Below are 20,572 nucleotides of genomic sequence, written 5' to 3' on the forward strand. Positions count from 1 at the left end.
AAAACGTCGATGTCCGTCTTATGCGTTGAGGCGAAACATTTCGCGCCAAAAGTTCTCGAATCTCCCTCTTCGAAAAATGAAAATTAATATTCTTATTGGTAATATTTTGAGTCAGTTTTATATAATGAAATAAATTTTTTAATGCTTTTCCTATCCGTTCATATTCTTTCCAATTGTGGGTCGATTGATTAATATTATGCTATTAGCGATACTTTCGATACGTCGATCGATGTAACAAGAGGATTATATTTCTAAACAATTTAGGTGAACGAATCAAATATCGGCAGTGGAAGGAACACTGCCTGTTTAATATAGTAATGTCTTTGCTTAGTGAATAACTGAAGATATACATATAGTTAACCGATGCTTTTAAGATATTAGCTGTTTTTTAAATGATAGAGATTTAATGTACCATTATCGTCTAAAATTAATATCGCGACTATTCCTTTTTAAAATTATATCAATTACGAATATTCCACAATCCCAGGATCTAATTAATATCTACATGTAGGTACATACCTGTTACCTACATACCTAGTTTCAAATCCGTTAATAACTTAGAAATCATAAGAATTCTTAAAGAAGAAACTCGTTAAATAGTACTACGTATCACACGATAAGCGATATCAGGCCATTACGGCAGAATAAGAAATAGGCATTTGTTTCGTTATAAATTCTTGGAATATCATTTCATTCGTCTTATTCGTAATAACGTAACATTAGTAATGGATTCGAAACAAAATATATTAATATCATTAATGTCCAAACTGATCCGTTCTAACTGAACCGTTTCTTTACTTGTTCAGGATCCAATTTAACTTTCCTTCGTCCATGAGACAATGGAAGTTTCGACAATGCATCTCTCGCATCTTCTCTCGCGTACATTTCACATTTACTATATAGAAGAATGTACAACATTCGCGTTCTTGTTAACTACTAGAACAGAGAAACTTCTAACTTGTTGGTCGATCTTCTTATTCCTATTTCTAATCAGCATAGAAAGTTTCGCACAAAAGCTCATCGCGATTATTGTTTGCTACCATAACGATCTTCTTATGCTATCTCTACTATGATCATGACTTATTAAGTAAGTCAATTATATCTTCCCAATCGAATAAAAAATAATAATATCAATTATACCTAACATGTTGTTACTTTATTTAATTCGAAGAACAGCAGCGCTTGAATTAGAAATTAACAAGTTCGTATCACATAATAACTGTAATTAGCAGTTTTTCTAGTTCATTTTATAATTAACACGTTCCGTGACTTGCGTATCGTCGACCGACGACTATAATTTTTGATCAACCGAAGAAAATATTCGTTTATTTATACATAAATGTAATGCAATATAAATTTGAAATGTTTCACGCTATTAATAATTCGCATACGTCTGCCCTGCGCATTAAGCAATTCAAGCCGCTAATGAATTACACGTACAGAGAAAATCTCTACAACCTGCAACTTTCAACTTACAAATGATTTATTGTGCGAGTATTAATAACTTTAATTTCGTCCTCTTGATCGTTAAATTCTACAAAAACCCTTAACTTTGATGATGAAGATCGAAATTGTCGATACAAAGAAAAGCGCGTTGCCTATGCGCTATGCTACGTGTCTCCGTGTACCGCCCGCTTCAAAATCCTCGGAGAATCGTATCAGTTCGCCATCAATTTCGTCGTCTGGCCCGAACTTCATATCTCGGATTGAAAGGCGCGGCAAACATAGAACATAGAACGCTGTTACTCCTCTGGTAGAGCCTCGATGGATCGTTGTCGAGGCAACTCGTAGCGGAGGCTCTTCAAGGTTGTTCTGCACGTTCTCACATAGTAATCTTACGCAATAGCACGCAGAGGACTGGGTGGTTCGTTCAGGGATGTCGCGAGGACGAGCGCGAGCCTCGGGCAAGCGTGCAAGCTCTGTCCGCATCCCTGCGTTCAAGGTTGATTTATCGAAGGTCGCGACTTTTACGAGCACGCCGCGCTCGTTCGAAAGCGAATCACCGTTAACCATCGCACCGGTGCCGTACGGTTCTGCAGCACGTGTTCGATAGGTGGGAGAGTCGATCGATCGGCCGATAAAGGTCGAACGGATTCGCGGAAGATGAATCCCGCGGAATCCGTCACGGATATCAAACGTGATCGTAAAACGAGCGTACGATTATGCAAAGGAAACTGGCGTTGTTATGCATACAGTTCTCGATTATTTACGGCGCGTCCGTTTAATGTGTATTTTGCGTTCGATTGATCCTTTTGCGTGTACACAGGAAATATCTTTTCATGCATTGTAACTTGCGCGAGATTATATTTTAAGGGGAGGAGATATTTCGAATCTCAAAAAAAAAAAAAAAATAAGCTTCGTACGAGAAACGTATTTTGGTGATTAATCCCTCTGCCCTTTCCTAATTGTAAAAATATCTTGCAATGTGTTGAAGTAGGTCCCACTTCAAGGAAAACTCTACATTTTTTCTAATGTTTAGTTTTCTTAGTCCTCGAAGCCATTTGAAGGGCCTCTCAGTCTCATAGCCTTTTCTAGGAACCTTATATGCCTTGCACAGATGATGCAATGGGGTACAGACAAACTAGTTTTTAATTAATTATTTAGTATTAATTATTTTAATAATTATTGGTAATTGTACAAATACCCATAGACCTATGGCTTCGAAGTTCTTTCGTAAAGTAACGCGGATCTGGATCTCTCTCTCTCTCTCTCCATTACGAGATAAAACCTTAACGCAATGTATCGGAGTTTATCTTATACTTTGGACGAAATATTTCATGTATTCTTTGATTAAAGTGGCAGATATATCGCTCATAGATTCAGGTAAAAATTAGTTCACGAGATATCTTCTCTGCGGATGCGGTGGGTTAACGATACTATTATATATACTGTAGAGCACGTTAGGATGTTTCGTACGAAAGAAAAGAGTTTGAAAATCTTTTGCAAACACGTTCTTTAAATTTCTTTTCTATTCCAAACGACAAATAGTTGTACATACCGAAGATTAAACGTTCATAGATTCAAACGTCTCACTGATAGGTTAGCGTAAAATGCAGTTGCCAAGATTTTTAGACGCAAAGGGTCGAGTTCTCTTTACGTCAGCATCTCCATCACCGGCATCCTATCTGTTCTAGTAAGAACAGGTGTAACGAATAAGATCTAACGAATTGTTTCCTTAGGAGGTTGTGACTATTGACTTAAGGGTTGTTTTTAATATCAAATCATAGCTTAGAGTCTTGCTTTCCAGTTACTTTTCTACACGAGCTTTCTACAGCCTGTTATTATCCCTCGCGTTGGATCTTCATGTTCCGTGATATTACTTCCTGGCTCGCTCCTATTTATCCTGTTTTCTCGCTCAATTCGCAAAACGCAGATAATTACGCGATAAAACAACAAGGTAATTTTAATCATTTTAATTTACATATTTTCACTGCAGATTTATTATACTCGCAGAACACTACGAGAAAATAAAAATACGCTGTACTTTTCTCAACAACCCCGGATCCTCCTATCAAGCGGCTAGTTGGTAGGTTTAATAAAAGTAACTTTGCTTCATTAGGAAGTTGCTGTTATTTCACTGGAGAACGAGAATACGCACGAACTTCCCACGAAAGCGTGCTTCTCGAAATTACGCTAAAACTGCGTACAACCTTTCCGTTTTCCGGTGTACACGATCCACCTATCATCTCATCTAGTTAGATTTTCACGACTGAAATTGAGGCACGCGTGTAATAACGTCGGAGTAAATTTCAAGGAAATTAAAGATCCGGGATTTGAAGGTTTTTATCTACGTAACACAACGTTACCAGTTCGATCGAAAGAACGAATGACTTTGATTTCGCTTTGATCGTGTCAACGAACTTGTAACTTGAACGTCGAGAATTATCAGCGCGACTAAAACGAAATATCGGCAGGAACAAAGGAACGTAATTAAGCCGTTTGTTACAAAGCGGAGGGAATTTCGACGAGAAGCTTGATCATCGAACCAGTTGTACGTCGATCTTATTATATATATGGAAACAGCTGTTCCTTCAAATAATTAATCATGCACGCGTTTATTAACAGTTATAACGTGCTTCGACAGAGTTTCGCCAGTTTTACGAGTTCAACGGTTGATCACGAGTTGATCGGTAAATATGCGTTTCGATGTCATAGTCGGCTATTATTTCTCGTTAGTTCCAGCTAATGGTATTTGCGATGTAGAAATACGAAGAGAAAATGAGAATTTATGTCTTCGCGATTGACACATAGTATTTAGATTCTCTTATCGTTATTTAAACAAAGCGGCATAGCTGTTTGTATGAAACTTTACTCGTTTCAAATTTTCCAAAGTATATTTGAATGGAAAGCGTAAAATTCGAGATTCGTTGTAGTTTCGTGATTGTCACGTTATTACAATTATTCAGCAGCATCCGAATTCTTTGAAATTCCATGGCTTCTCTACTCTTTCTTAGAACAATTGTGAAATATTCCGATATGAAGCAAACTGTTAGGCAACTACGTATACGTTGCTTCGTCCTCTTGCGAATCTTATCTTCTGTCGCAGCGGTTCTCCCTCTAACGTTTCGCTATCTTGAGAATGAACATCAAAAACGATAGGAGTCGTAGGCAATCGAACCGTGGTTCGTTGAACTCGAACCTCGTGCAAAACGTGATCCAGAGATCGTGGTTCCTTCTTGTGTCCGTGTCATCGAACTCCATGATAGAGATTCCGGCCTCGATCCCCTCGCTTTCACTGCTGAATATTTTCTAATCCACAAGAATCGTTTCAAAACATCTATTACGTCTATTCGTCCGAAAAGTTTCTTTCTTTTTATATTATTTTATCGAATTACGTATGATCCACTTTGTTCTATCAAAGCAAAGATCACAACGTTCGACAGATTAGCTTTCACGTTTGTATAAAGATGCATCGTTGTAAAAGATCTACCTAATAGTTGGCTCCAAATCTTTCAACAATTTTTCTCCTAACAGTCTCCTAACAATAGAAACAATTATTTCACGGAAACTAACGTACCTATATACCTAAGTAATCGTATTAATTATCAGATGTAAAGGAACTTGATAATTATTCCATGGAGAAAGTTAACGCCTAACAATAGGCAACGATTCTCTTCTTAATTATAATCGTTAGAGTATATTCCGTCAAAATTTTAATCGCTCTAGTATAGCATAGTTGAATCAACAAGTTATTTTCGGATATCCATGAAACAATTTACCATGGGAAATACCATGCATCCAATGACGCCATTACTGAAACGAACGACACACGACAGCGTGTAATAAATACTTGGATGACTCGTTCCATGTAATCTTGAAATACCGCAGCTGCTGTGTTTACTCGTTCTAAATAAGCCGCAAAATTTCGCTATAATACACGTGAGATATAGATTAAGAGGTTGTTATGATTTCATCATCCTGGGCAGCACTCTATTTTTCCTTAACTAGATTACATTAGCCAGTGCAATTACACGGGACGACACGACCTGGAAAACCAATTGACCCAAGTCCAATAAAACGTTGACACGTGCGTGACGAAAAGTATGACACGACCCGTCAAAAGGATCTATCGACTACGTCACGTAGCTGGTGACACAAATTTCCAGGTGATCTATTAATTTACCATTTCTAAGTATCATCTCAAATTGATCAGGTATTCTTATCGCTCGAATTAATGAATTAATCGCTTGCATCAACGTCAGATTTTAAGGAAAACGATACTCCTAAATTATCATCAACAAACAAGATGCATATCGAGCGAAGAATTCAACCGAAGAATTCCTAAATTGATCATTTAGATTGCCAAAAACCAATTACGCGAAATCTGTCTTTCCGAACGAGCTGTCAATTCCAATGCGAAAGAACGAAATACACTCGCTATCGAACAATACACCGAAACCATAACAATACACCGAACAAGTAGCATTTAAAGCAAGCGGAGAATTCCCTCGATAAAATAGCTCGTAAATTCCGAAAAAGAAATCGCTGTTGCCAAATTTTCTCTGCCATCCCATAAACGAAGATCGACACCCCGTAAAACTGTCCCGTAAAACTGTCAAACACCTACCTAACGAAACTTCTTTCGTCATGCCGCAAAATCCCCAACATCCGCCGTGTCTCTTCCATTACCATGATGTAAAGATTATTTACTATAGGGAGTCGACGGGTGGCCCGTAGGTCGTCGTGGTTCCTCGAGGTTAACTCGTTTAACCTTCTCCTACTGCTCGTGTGCCAAGAAACAGCGTAAGAGAGATAAGAAGGTCTGACCGATCCGCGATTCGTCTCCGTTCGATCCTCGACTTCCTCGTGTTTCGAGGACGCGGATCCTCGCGTGGATTACGATATCTCGCAAACACAGCAAAATATAAGCGAAACGTACGTCACGATCCAGTTGGTCGACCCGTTCGATCCGGTACTGTACTCGTCGTTGCATCGTTCTGGGAGATCGTGGCAGATTTCAGACAACGTCTCGTTCGCTTCGTTTCGTGTTCTGGCCGAGTTTCAACTCGTGACCAGCTGGCTGGACAGCTCGTCTTGTCCCTCGTATCAAGCCTTTCTGTATTAGACACGATGTTTGGCTAATAGGAAATTTATTGCCACTTTTTCCCGGTATTCTTTCATGTATTTCTTTCTTTTCGCAACGTTTAGTAATCAAAGACAATTGACTTTCGATCGTTTGTTTCTTTTGGATATTTTCGTTCCTATTTTTTAAAAACGGATTTTCACCTCGGAACTCTTGTCAATATTTCTGGAAATTGCTGCTATTATCCCTTTGTGTTACGGTTTCTCTGCTTTCTTTATCTCGTTTGATAGGTTCATAGACCTCGTAGGTTCTGTTGTTGGAATTTTAGCAAGTTGAAACATAGTTTCTAGAACACGGTTTATGGATGCGGACGTCAGGCAAAGAGAGGCAAGTTATGCGCATAAGGGGATTACGTTTCTCAAAGTTTCAAGTAGAGATTCTATTGTGGAGTTGTGTTTCATCGTCCGTACGAAGTTATTTTTTATCAGACGACCTTGATACGTGAGAGGATTTAACAAGCTTTGGTCTTCCATGTCGTTTCAAGTTCGTGTCTCTCGAACGTAAAACTTTCCTCGTGATCTTGTTCAAAGGGAGGCGTAACACGTTTTTCATAGTAAGTTTATTAATAAAATAAAATATGAACAAATACAAGAAGAATAAACTGCTATGTACACCAACATCGGTCAAAAATTTGCACTTACTACGTATTTCATAAAAACCAAGAATTAAAAACACAAAAGTTAATTTAGAATTCTACTATCTAACGAAACATTGTCGATATTATTATTTGAATTAATAATAAAGTTAGCAGCCGATAGAATGCGGATACGATTGAAAAGTGATTGGAAAATTCCAAAATGAAATCCAAAGGGAAATGCTTGGCTTGGCTTGGCTGATAGTTGTACAAACTTTGATTAACATAAGCAGGATTTCAGGAGAGAAAATTACTTTGTCGTTACATATATAATATATATATATATATATATTATATTTCCATATAATATATCGGTACATGTACATCCACCTTCCGATACGATACGATAACATCCATTATTGTATTTTTCATTAATAATTAATAATGCATACACGTGCGTTTAAAATTTGAATAAGAGAGATGATTAATCTCGTGTCATGAAAACGCGAGTTTCTCTCTTTCTCTCTCTCTCTCTCTCTCTCTCTCTCTCTCTCTCTCGCTCTCTCTCTCTCGCTCTCTCTCTCTCTCTCTCTCTCTCTCTCTCTCTCTCTACATCTCAGGAATCAATCTTATTAAATAGCTTCGTTCGATTATTCTACGAATCGGCCGTGATCATCCTCGTCAGCGATAAATCCATAGGACATCGACGTCTGATTGTTAAAAGTGACTAGAATAAAAACACCAATCAGAAGACAGTAGAAGACCTATAGAATTTTTCTATTTCGTTGAAAATTCATCGAATCGTTCAATTTTTGATCGTCTGTCATCGATCGAACGAAATGACAGCCTGAAACATCGGAGAATCGAGCCTGATGAAATGTTTTATTCACTATTAGTCGTTCATCCTCTCCGTATGCTAGTTTTGTACGATCTTTTTCTTTTTTTCTCTTCTTCTTCTTTTTTTCTATTCCTGGTGATAACTATTTTATGAGGATAACAGGCACGATTCTCGATTACACGATAAATGTCTTAGGAGAAACAGAAAGTTTCGAGGGATTCGTAGCAAGTATATTGGCAATGCAAAAATCTATCACGAAGCAAAACGCCTGTTCGCTAATTTTTTTTCCATTTTGTACCGTTTTAAGTTAATACCATTTAATTGAGTTTTCATCGAAAATAATTCTGGAGCTTGAAGTAATCGAAGGCTGACAGAATGTAGGCGAGTTTTAACTTAAAACGTACATCTCCTTGCGCTAGATACAGACTTACAATTATTGTTGCATCGTTCGTTCAAAAACTTATTATCGTCGTTCAAGCGGAAGAATCGGTTTCCTTGACGTACGAACCGCTTCGTATTCCTTTTTTACATGCTACTCGATAGTTCCATTCGCCTCTTAGAGAAACTAAAAACGACGACCTATAGGAATGTAGTAAAATGCTCAGTCAAACTTTGTTTCTTTACTTCTCGCTACGTCGTCGATGGGGTTTGAGATTGCGCAAGGCCACCAAGTCCATCTTAATTAATAATAAGAATAAAGAAACGAAAGGACAGAAAATGTAATAATTTCATTTAAAGAATGTAATGGGAAAATATATAAATACGTAATAAAAAAGAATGAAAGAAAATGGGAAACTGGCTGTGGATGAGGTTTATCATTCGAGTATAATACACGAGGGAGGTAGATACGAGATGTGCGCAGAAAATATAAGTGAAGAAAGATACCAACCAAAGAGATACATAGACTTTGTCGAGTATTTTCCATAATTGAAAAAAGTTGAAAAAAAAAAAAAACGAGGCAAAATGCACACATTCGGAAGCTCGCTATTTTATCGATAGGTTTTTCTCGATGATTGTTTTTCTTCCATCGCACGCCGCAAATGAAATTCTATCGGAATCTAATCGATAACGCGTAGAACTTTTAGACCGTGAACAGCGGACAACGGTAAAAAAAGTTTGTATAAGAAAAACGCTTAAAACTGCAAAGCATTGGCAGATGGTGAAAAGGATAATAGTAGGAAAGAGGAGAAATATGAAGAGACGAAACGAAATCTTGAAATGGAATTGTACGAGTGGTGCGGATAATCGCGTCGCGTGCTAAAAGGAGAAACGTTCTCGCCGAAAGAAAAGGGAAAACGGAGGAGCCGTTTAACCCCATTTCTGAAACAGACCCATTCGTTGGCACTGACAGTTTGTGCCCCACAAATTGCATCTGCAACTGGAACTGTAGCAGCAGTCTTTTGGTCGATGATCGCAGTTTCCACCCCGTCTTATGCAGGTTCGCCTAAACAAGTAGATCAACGAGGTACGTCTACTCGAGATTAGGGGTATCTGAATAATACGTTGCAGAGACATCGAGACAACGATGGGGAAAGGATGCGTGTAAAAATATTTTCCAACTTTGTTGTCCAACCTTCGAGCTGCATGATCTATCAACACTTTGACTGCCACCTTGGTCGTATATGACCGGCCACGGTTTCTCCTGTCACGCCACCATGGTTATTGCTGAACGGAGCGCTCGAACTTTGTACAATCGTAAAAATTCTATAAAAATTGACAGTTGGGCATTTTTTAATTTTCAATTTTCAATTTTCAATTTACTAAATAGAAGGATACTTTGAAATAAAAAGTGCCCCATTGAACGATTAAACATTTTTATTTTATTAATAATAATAATTATTATTATTACAGTAAAAAAAAAAAAAAGAAAAAAAACTGAAAACAAATCTTGCATCTAACGGTGCACTGTGTTTGCATCCGTATCTTTGAAGGGTAATCTACGAATATTATTATAAAATATAACGAATATTATATTAGAAAATAGGCGCCACGGTGGTCACCCGTGACCTAACCCCAACCACCAATAACATAAACGGTCCATTGGGGAAGAACGTTGTCTCAGATCGTCAATTTATCATTATTTTGGCATTATATGCTTTGAATAATAAAAATACTCCCGCGGCGTGCTCAGCGAAACATGTGATTTCGGCGTGCCAGTCAAAGTGTCAATTGATTAATCTATTAACAATTCTTCGAATCGTTTCACTCGAATGGAAAAATTATTTTTTGCATATAACTATTCCGCGGATAGCAGGAAATTAAAAGAGTATTTAAAAAATATGTCAAAAGAGAAAATTTTAATTCTCGAATAAGAAATATATTAATCGTTGCAAATGAATTTCATAGTGGATAGAGAAGATCCAAAGATTTTTTTAATTATTTTTATAGAATTTTATCTTTAAGCTTGCTGCAATTTTGCCGTCGAATCAGCGAAGGAAAGTATATTTTAATGATATGCAGATTAAAGTCCAATCTTAACGCGAATGAGGATGTGCAACGATGTTTTAATTCGGATATCGCAGCGCAAAGGTTAATTGGAAAAATAAAATAAAAAAATCACTAGAGTTCTTAAAGGCCTTAAAGACCTTGATCTTCTATTTAACGATTATAAGGAAAACATGCGAGTCTATTTAATAAAAATGTAAAAATTCCAGAAATGGTATTTGGAAGAGGATGGGAATGGACAAAAATTAGGTACAGTGATACGGTAAATACTCACTTTTGTTGAGGCGCTCTCATCAGATTTATCAATGCGTTGTCCATGTAATCGAAATCCGCAACCTGCAGCGAATCTTCCTCTGTAACGCACATTGAAAGAGCGTAATTAACACCATCATAATTACGCTGTTAGTTGAACAAGAGATAATTAGAGAAAGTAGAAATCGTAAAAATTAAAACTTTCGTTCGAAAAAATATTCACTTTTTCCCCACTAACAGTAACAACAGCAGCTTTTGCCGATAATACAGATCACGACGAATTGCATTAGTCGTCGTTAGAAAAATCAAAGGGTACAGAAGAAAAATGCTACAAGCGAGAAAATCTTTGATCGAAGGAATCCGCGATGAAGTTAAATTTCGATAGAGAAATCGCTCGATCGATGCAAATCGAACAATAAAATCGATCCTATAAAATTCTCTAAATAGATACGATGCATACCACTTTTCCACTAAGAAGGAATTCTTTCTGTCGGTGAAACATTTCACTGAATTGTTCGATTCACATGAATTGCAAAATAAGTACCTTTACGAAAGAATACATCAACAATTACATAAAATTACTAAGAAAGAGGGCACTTTGAATAATCCAGGATTGCTTTCTGAACCGTAGAGCGGTCTGGTCTTTGGGAAAATCGGTTTCCTAACGGAAGGAAAAAGAAAGTATCGTATAGCTAGGTGATGGATCAAACGCGGCGGCGGCGGCGGCGGTGGCCATTAACAGAGTTCATAAAAGGGTAAATTGTATCGCGAAGAGGAGGAAAAATAAAAATAGGAACATTTCCTGAGCAAACCCTTTCAACGGATATATATATATTTAGTTGGCGTGGTCGCCTACGTTCTTCTCTATTTATATTTCATGCAAATTGGTCCGCTTCTTTCGAGGATACTCGTTTCGCGAATAACGGTATCCAGCTCGGAATTATTGGCTCGTATTTTACGACAATCGACAAACAGCATTAGGATAAGAGGTGTAACACTGACGAAATCGGAACAATAGCTTCGTTTTATTTGTTTGAAAAGTTACAGCCAATTAATCAAGAAACGTGTCAGAAATTGTGCAAATAATATTGATAAATTCTAGAGGATGAAAAAGATATTTGTAGAGAAAGAAATATAACACGTAACTGGTTTGCAATTTTTTAGGAATTTTTATGTGTCATTAATTTATATATATTTATGTATCATCGAAGTTAGATATTTCACAGTAGAAGTTTCAAGATTTCAGGATCCTTACGTTCGTATTGTGTATAGCGTTGTTATCCTTCGAAACAATCGTTGAAGCATAATTTGTTGTTATCTTAAACGAAACGCAAAAGAACGTTTATCTTTCTTTAAAACAATAATTATATCCTTTGTTATATTCATTAATTGGATGCAATGAAATAATGATTCCAGCGAATTAATGAATGCTATGCTTGAAATCTTCGCGTAAAGATGTTAATTCGGTAGAATAAGTAGAGCAAAATTATCGACAATTTTTCTAACGCGTCTCGCGCAACAACGCGACAGCGAGAAATTTCGTGAATCCCATTCGATACGATCCAGCGAACGTTTCCAGATAAAACGAGACCATCGCGTAGACCAACCGTAGCAAAAGTTTCGTTCAAGAAATTACTCGAAGCGAGGAAAACGTTTAGCGAGGATATTCGTAGTTTATTTGTCAACGACCGCGATAAATATGTAAAATAGGTGAAAAAGTAAAAGACTGTAATTGGCAATTTATCATAGTAAATAGTTCGAAGGAATTTTCAGCAAAGTGGAAATTTGAAAAATTTACTTCCACGCGATGAAAAACGTTGAATTTAGTTTTTAGAATGCAAAAGTCTCGAAGAAAAAGTAAATTATTTTCGACGAAAATTATTTGTTACGCGTTACTTTATGAAGATAAAAAGCGGATCGCGTAAACCATTGTCGTTGACAGGGAAAGTATAAAGGTTTGCAAAGATCTTGATAGAATCTCATTTTCTACTTTCCTCCCCGAAAGTAAACGTCCTTCCTAAACATATTGCTTGAAATTAGCTAATAATTAAATAACATATTGTTTGAAATTTGTTAAAATTTCCAATGAAAATTTCTAACTATCGGAAGATTCGATTTAGTAATTTTAAGAAATTTTCAGAAATTTTATTCGAATTAAGAAATAATTTAGAAAATTTAGTAATTATTATTAGACGATTATTAGACGATTCAATCTCGATTTCATTCGTCAGAGATAAAATTTTGAAAAATTTCAGTTTATTTCAAATATTTAAACAATCTGATACGAAATCTTTCTGATCTTTCATCGTAGAAGCACCTCGAAAATTTCCCAAATAATTCATTTTAACCGCCATCATAATATTATATTTTAAAACAAGTTTTACATTTTATACTCTGTACAAACCGGTTCTTACTCTCTTCCATCGACGTCGTCGATCGCCCCCAAAAAACCCTACTCTACCCTTCCAGTCTCTTTCTCAAACGCTAAATATTTATCCACGAAATCTTATCATAAATTCCTACATTAAGTAAGTCCTATCCAATTTCCATAGAATTACCGTTAAAACAAAATAAAAAAGGGGAAGTAATACCATCGGAACAGATACCTACAAGATCAACCGATTTTCCATTCAACTTTCTTCAAATGTAATCATTCGAATGACTCTTCCTTCGGTTAGGTTCAACGAATAATCCACTTTGAAGTTCCAATTCCAACTCCAATGTTCCATTTACCAGAGTAATCCTTTGATCGAATGGAAAAACCAGTTCGTTCGAGATTCGAAAAAGGCATTAGAAGTCGATCCACCAAAGGGAATTCGTTAATTCGTCGGGAATAAGACCAACTTTGAAATCTAACGGAAACGGATCGTATGGTAAACGCGCAATAGCAAATTGGTTACCCACGTTTCCTCGTATTTTTCGTCGTCCGTATTCTCGTCAACAGCCTTAAAACAGGATTAAGGTAATCCAACGCGTTCCTTTTGCCTCTCGTCTTTACTTCCGGTCGCGCACAACAATGCCGTCGATGTTTCGGTATTCTCGCGATACGTAAAAATGACGAGACAACAATTTCTTCTTTCTTCGATCAAGAGATTTTGTGAAATCTCTTTAGAAAGTTTTTCCAATGGAAAATTATGGTCGTTTGCTGGAACGATTCGGAAGCGAACCGAGCATTTATTCGTTGTTTGCTATTTTTGCTTTTTTTGATTTTTCAATCGATGTTCGTAATACGCGAGCTACGATGCCTATTCCGGTAGCAAAGTTATTTAGTAATATTTCCATTTCCCGTACCTCCGATAAGCTAAATTTAACAAATCGTAATAATAAAATAAACTCATTATTAAATTTTATTTGACCGAGCTCCACATTTTCTAATTTACACAGGAATATAATTAACAGAGGAGGGAATGGAATTTAGAAAATTTCACGTATGTGTTTATCGAATGTATACCATATGTATCACACCGTCGTAGTAAGCGAAGGTAAAGTTAATACGAAAAAAATGTATTCGTTTCACAGGAATTTCCAATATATCGGAAAATTGTATTTCGCAAGGTTCGTTTAAATTCACCATTAATACGGTAAAATCTTCTACATTAAAATCGACCACTGTCACCCGACTTATACGCTCCGCGTTAAATTTCGTATCGTGGTATACGCGTGTTACGTAAGATTTCCGGCCGAAGCCATCGAATCTAATTATCCGTACGTTCAATTAAAGTATCGCTTAAAGCGGTTAGCCAGATCGACGTTGATTTCATTTTCTTTTCAATCGATGATCGTTGCGTAACGCCCATCCATCGGATACTGTTTCGTTCGCGTCAATTAGTTGCCACGATAAATATAATGTTACCTTGAAAACGTATTATTTGTATCGAGATATTCGAATCGAAAAATTATTATTATTAACCAACTTTTCTCGAAACGCCTAACAAAATTCATCGAAATTGAAATAAACATAAACATAAATTAACAACTTTTCAGGGCGTAATTTTTTCGCTGCTTCAAATTTTTAAACATCCAAATAAAAACTATATATATAGAAAGAAACTATATATATATATACTATAGATATACATGGAAAGAAAGCAAAATTGACGAGCGTTGCGACAATATATCGACTCTTCAGAGAAGGCATAATGTGTAAGTAATCGCTACTTGAGCGAACGTGCCAGCGCAGTAGATTCGAATACCAAACGTCTGATTTCATACGGGTTTATACTACTAGCCGCACTCTGCACAACGTAACATGGCTCTATCGAGTTATTAAATACAAGGTATCGCGATAAACTAAACTTTGTTGATTTTCTTTTAAATATCTAGCATAGAAGATTCAAAGTTTAACAAATTTCTAAAAATTATAGAAGATTTCTATCGAAATGTCGTAAAATATTTGTATGAGAAAACGAAAAATGAGAGAATATTTCAGGAAGAAAAGGAAGAAAGCCGGAAAAAAGGAAGACAACGAAAAATTGCTTTTCTGCTCTCGACATTTGAGATGTAAATTCATACTTTACAGAACACTTCGAGAGAACACTTTTTTTTACGTTAAAGATGTTCATTAACTAGGAAAAATTTAATTACGTTTATACTATCCTTCGCGGAGATATACTTAATAAAAATGAATAGAATAGGCGTAAAATTGAATCGATGCTGAATTGCATTTAACCATTTAGTCTCGACAATTTAGTCCTATCGACATTTAAATATCATTATCGTCGCAATTGAACGCTTCGTGATTGTCACGACAAATAATCATTAGCGTACTAATACGATTAGGATATGTCGATCGTGTATCTTTGAAACACGCTGGTTAAAGCGGTTTAACTGGTTACGTTACAAAAAGCTTTGAATATGAATGGAAAGTGGAGCGAGGCTCCAAAAATAAACGATACTATATTTTCTTCCAATCTTATCACCCACGCGAACCTCGAATTACGTCCCGTTATTATGACGCTATCTAAGTTCACCTAAAACCACCTAAACTAGAAATGTCAACAATCTAACATCTAAATATCGTTCGATTGAAATTTAAACAAACTGAATTTCAAGTAAAAATTTCTACGACCAATGAGTTTCAACCCCGAACAGAAAACTAAAACTACGCTTTACCATAAACCGTCTAAATTGACCAAGATTTTGCGAATAGCGTCACTCCCCAAAATCTCTATCATCCAAAGACAAACAAGCTTCGTTTCGATTTTCGATCTTCGATTCACCCTCGATCTTTTGAAAATTCGATGATTCCCCACAATCACCACACCGATCGTCATCCTCCAATCCACGTCGTCTTTACCTTCGCGTACCTCCAATTCATTCGCGATACTTTTCCAATTGCTTTGCGAATCACACTCGGACACAGTCCAGAAAATTGGATCGAAAAAGGAAATAAAATGAAACGAAGAGGAAGAGGAAGAGGAAGAGGAAGATTCGTTCGTTACTCACCGTCATCGATGTAGGGGCTACCGAGAGTCCTGTCAGCGAAGACGACAAACAAGCAAATCGACAAGAACAGGCTGAACTTCATGTCTTCCTCTCGGATAGAATAATCAAGGATCGATCGATACGTGTACCGGGATAGCCGACTCGTACTCGTAGAAGGATTCGTACCCTTTCCTGACCGTGGCCGAGATGCAAGTGAGGTTTCTACGTCGGACCGGTAGCTTATATAGACGCGGGAGGCGTGGCGATCTCGCCCCCACGAGGATCTCTTTGCGGAGGGTGAGACCGTGGATAAAACTTCGGTTCGAGGTTCCACGCGCTCGTTCCGCGATGTCTAGACAACGTTGTACTCGCTGTTTTACGAACCAGGTTGGCAAAAGGTTCGTAAACCCAGACAAAGTTGGAAAATGGTTGAGGTGAAAAGGGGAGGGAGTGGTGCTTTTTCGAGGGGATGCCACAGTGAGCTTAGGGTGGCCACCACCCTTTGAACGAGCAACTGGTTGCGAAGCAACTGGTACCCTCGCTGTGTGCCTATCGGTCCGATTATGTGGCCCGTAATACGATTTACGTTTACCTCGCGTTTCCCATCCTTCCATACCTTCAATCGCTTTATTTATTTTGCATCTACTTATTTCTGCGTCCGCTTTTCTTCGGGTGTACGTATCCTGAAATAAGATTGCAGAAAGAACACTTTAAGATGCTGGTGTTGAAGGCGAGTTTGAAAAGGTTGGCAAAGAGAAGAAGGAAGGATCGGACCACGCGAGATAAAATATCGAAGGTTTTTTCTTCTTCTTTTCCTTTCTTCTTTTTCTTCTTTTTTTTTTTTTTTTTTTTTACAGAGAAAGTTTGATGCGATGGCCTTTTTATGGGGATCTTACGTTGCCGTTCCCTGGTGTTATTTTGTTGTTAGGCGGGGGTTGAATTGGCACGATAAAGGGATAGGAAAAGGGTTCGCAAAATTTTTGATCTCAGAGAACGGCAAAGTAAATATTTGATAAAAGTTCATAGGGCAAGTTTCATAGCTCCACCTACGATACAAAATATTTTACCGATATGCGTAATACAAATTTCATTGGAGAGTAATAAATGAAATAAATAACGATTAACTGTTTGAATATCGATACGCAAAGAATTAATGTAAAATGTACAGTACAATTATAAATAAAAGAAATGTTTTTAATCGAATTACTCGCAGAGAAAATGAACTGAAAGATAAAATATAATTTACCTAGATAATGCTGCAGTTATGAGCCACGTGTATCGTTAAATTTTCTCCCTCGAATCTGTTCTTGCCTCGTTCGAAAATTCAATTTACGTTCCGTTGTATTCGCAGCTTCAACGCCGTGTCTGTTTTCATTTATACATTCCCGTTTTCAGTGGATAAAATTCCGCTTGTTTTAACTATCATTGGTTTAAATATCGTCTATTATGCTCGTAGTCATATCGTCTACACGGTAACATGAATCCACGAGATACAGACAGCTGTTTATTTTTAATTAACGGGCAAGTTTATAGCAGTTTCGAAAAACCGCCCCGCGCGAATATTTTTCCTCCTTTCATTCGTTATCTCTCATAATGTATCATTCCATCTAGCCAGTCAATTACGAAACCGTGGTTATCTGCTCCTTTATAATAAGCTGGTTGCTCGTTATAGGGCATTAATCTTCCCGTATACCAAACAGTGGTACAATGGATGATAGTGGCAGGGATTAGAGAGACTATATTTTATATATCCATCGGCGTCCTTCTGTTTGCGTAGCTAGTAGCTTCAGGCAAAAAACAAATCTCAGTTAAATGAAATTTTTATCGTATACCGCCTATTATCGTTAGCTTTGTAGCAAGAAATCCAGAAACGTATTTTTTCTTTAATTTTACATTTAAAAATGTATCGAGGATCGTTATCCATTTTGAAGTAGTATGCAGAAAATATTTTTCCCTCGAGATTAACCTTTTCAACAAAGTGTAGTACTCTTTTCGGCAAATTTAATCAATACGATTTGCAAAGCCAACTAAAATCTATTTATCGCAAAAGTTTATTTAAGGTGAATCTCACCTCTTGAAAAAGAAATACCGTGATTTTCTCCACTCTTCTTCTCATTTTTTCTTCCAAAGAATAAAATCGCACTGCGACGATTCGGTTGACTCGTACTTTGTATCATTTACGTTCCATAATCGCAGCTTCGAACAATGTTTCGATTATTAAAGCGTTAAATAACGCTTACAATGTTTTAAAATTTTTAATGTTGAAGAATTCGGGCCAAGAATATTGTGAAATAATACTAATTCGTTAATACTGATTTAATCTCCATGTGTATTAACGTATCGATAAAAGTTTAATTCAGTGTGCAATATTTCAACAAATAATTAGTAATTTTCGATTACGTATTTATTAGTCGGAAATAAATTGAATGAAATTGAACGTAAAATATTTATGTGAACGTTAAAATGTCGAAATATAAATATAAAACGAACAAACACGTATTCTAGAGTTTGATCGTACGCCCAATACGTGCCAAGGTTTTTGCTTTCCCAAAACCAAAACGATCCTTTTCGAGCCATGTCTTCTCGCTTCCTAGCGCTTCTACTCGGAAATGTATACGAGTCGCAGAACGACATTCTCTTCTGCGCGTAAATTCCTGCAAGGAACAGTATGCATCACGATAAAGGAAAAGAAAAAGCAAGGTCTTTTGCGTTTGTTGTCGGCACAACGAGACGACTCGATGGAAAAAACCATACACTTTCACAGATTTTTTTCTATTCGATGTTCGTATGTACTCGTAATAGAGTAACCGTTTGCCATATTATTGATACGATATTATCAAACTAAATTAAGACCGTCGACGGTATTTTTTGCACGAAGGCTGCTCTGTGTAAAAAAAATATTTTTTAACAAATAACTGCAACGAATGCGTGCAACAAGTGTTGCGAACTTCCGATATCGTAAACGTGGGTTGCAACGTACGTTTCCCGTGACGTATCGTACGGCTGACATTGTCGAACGAAATTGACCGAACGAATCAACCTTTAGCGTGGATTTACGTAATAGTTATTTTAAAAGTTGCTTGAAATCGATGCTTTATAGATTGCTCTTTCAATTATCGAAATCTCTCGATACGATTGCAGCTTTGCAATTTTACGGTTAAAAGCTTCTCGAGAGCTTACGTTTGGAAATAAAAAATGACAAGCATTATTGTCGATCAAACAAACACTTGAAATGACATTTTTTTCAATCATTCAACGTTAAATGTGTTTCGAGATTGAATCTTGCAAAATCTAACATTTGTAAATTAAACATTTTCCAAATTACGATATTAAATTTAACTTTCCGGAATTTGAAGTGCCAATTTAATTCCTCAGAAATGAAAGATGCCAATTCAAAGTAGCGAATCCATAGGATTTAAGGGCTTCCACCTTCCTCTTCCTCTTCCTCTTCCTTTTCTTCTTACTTTTTCTCGCGTTATTTCCCGTCGACGTGATTCGTCATCGATGAATCACTTACATAACTTCCACCCACTCGATCGGCCATCCTAAACCGACCCTAGAAACTCTATGCTACGAAATAACGAAAGACGACTTCGAGAGCAACTTGCTGAAAATGAACAGAATAAACTCGTTCGTAGCCTGAATTCCGAAAAGAGCAGGAAAAAAGATACGCGCAACGAAGAAGCCTCGTTTGTCTTTCGAGGAGGGTTCGAATAGGTGCGTGGGCAGAATAGCAAGAGGGCCGTAGAAGTTTCCTAGAAGGTACGAATTGCCTCTTGTGAATAACGAGGCAAAAATATTGCTCAGACAATTCTGGCAACATCGTTACAAGATTTTAATTATGCCTATCTTGTTACAGCACACCATGTGTGTACGGCCCTACTACAGATCCTCCACATTATTTCCGCTCGTTTGTATATTTTGTCTTCTTAGAATTCTTTAAGCGAACAATTCGTTCGAAAGAATTTAATATTTATCGATCAAATAGAACGTATCGTTGATAAAACTTAATGTGTATTGCATATAAACTAACTTTAATAATATAAGAATTTATATTATCATACCCTTCATCCTTCGAGATATTCGATTAATCTTAACGAAACTTCGCATGTCGATATTAAATAGTTACGAGGTTAAAATAGAACATGGATATCTACTTTTCCAACCTTAAATGACGAGAGAAGCAAAAAAGAAGGAAAGCGAGAGGAAAGAAAGCGTAGGCGACTCGCATCAACAAGGACGTACCTATAACAGGGAAATTCGATGTCATGTCCTAATTGGCGTTTATAATACACAAGGGTACCATGCCTCACCTCTTGTTATATCGTCCTCTATAATGGATCGCGAGAAATCGGAGAATTATTAGACGTCGAGAAGCCTTCCTTTCGTATCCCTTTATCGTTCATTTACTTCACAAATTTCTAAACTTTTTCACAATCAAGTTTCGTTTACGATC

At 36.9% G+C, this 20,572-nt stretch overlaps 1 protein-coding gene across 2 annotated transcripts; it reads right to left on the reverse strand.

The window, feature by feature from the left end:
* Positions 1–8,089: 8,089 nt before the first annotated feature.
* LOC126918831 (U8-agatoxin-Ao1a-like) lies at positions 8,090–16,352 on the reverse strand. 2 transcript variants are annotated; one of them, XM_050727250.1, is made up of 3 exons: positions 16,138–16,352; positions 10,715–10,793; positions 8,090–9,466 (listed from the first exon to the last, which is right to left on the reverse strand). In XM_050727250.1, the coding sequence occupies exons 1-3, from the start codon at positions 16,217–16,219 to the stop codon at positions 9,304–9,306; spliced, it is 324 nt and encodes a 107-aa protein (XP_050583207.1). In that variant the 5' UTR covers positions 16,220–16,352; the 3' UTR covers positions 8,090–9,303. The 2 variants fall into 2 exon arrangements, with proteins under 2 accessions (XP_050583207.1, XP_050583208.1); XM_050727251.1 differs by having other exon boundaries at positions 8,090–9,439; positions 16,138–16,350.
* Positions 16,353–20,572: the final 4,220 nt, after the last annotated feature.

Source organism: Bombus affinis, chromosome 7 (assembly GCF_024516045.1).
Source record: "Bombus affinis isolate iyBomAffi1 chromosome 7, iyBomAffi1.2, whole genome shotgun sequence".
Taxonomy (NCBI): Eukaryota; Metazoa; Arthropoda; class Insecta; order Hymenoptera; family Apidae; genus Bombus; species Bombus affinis.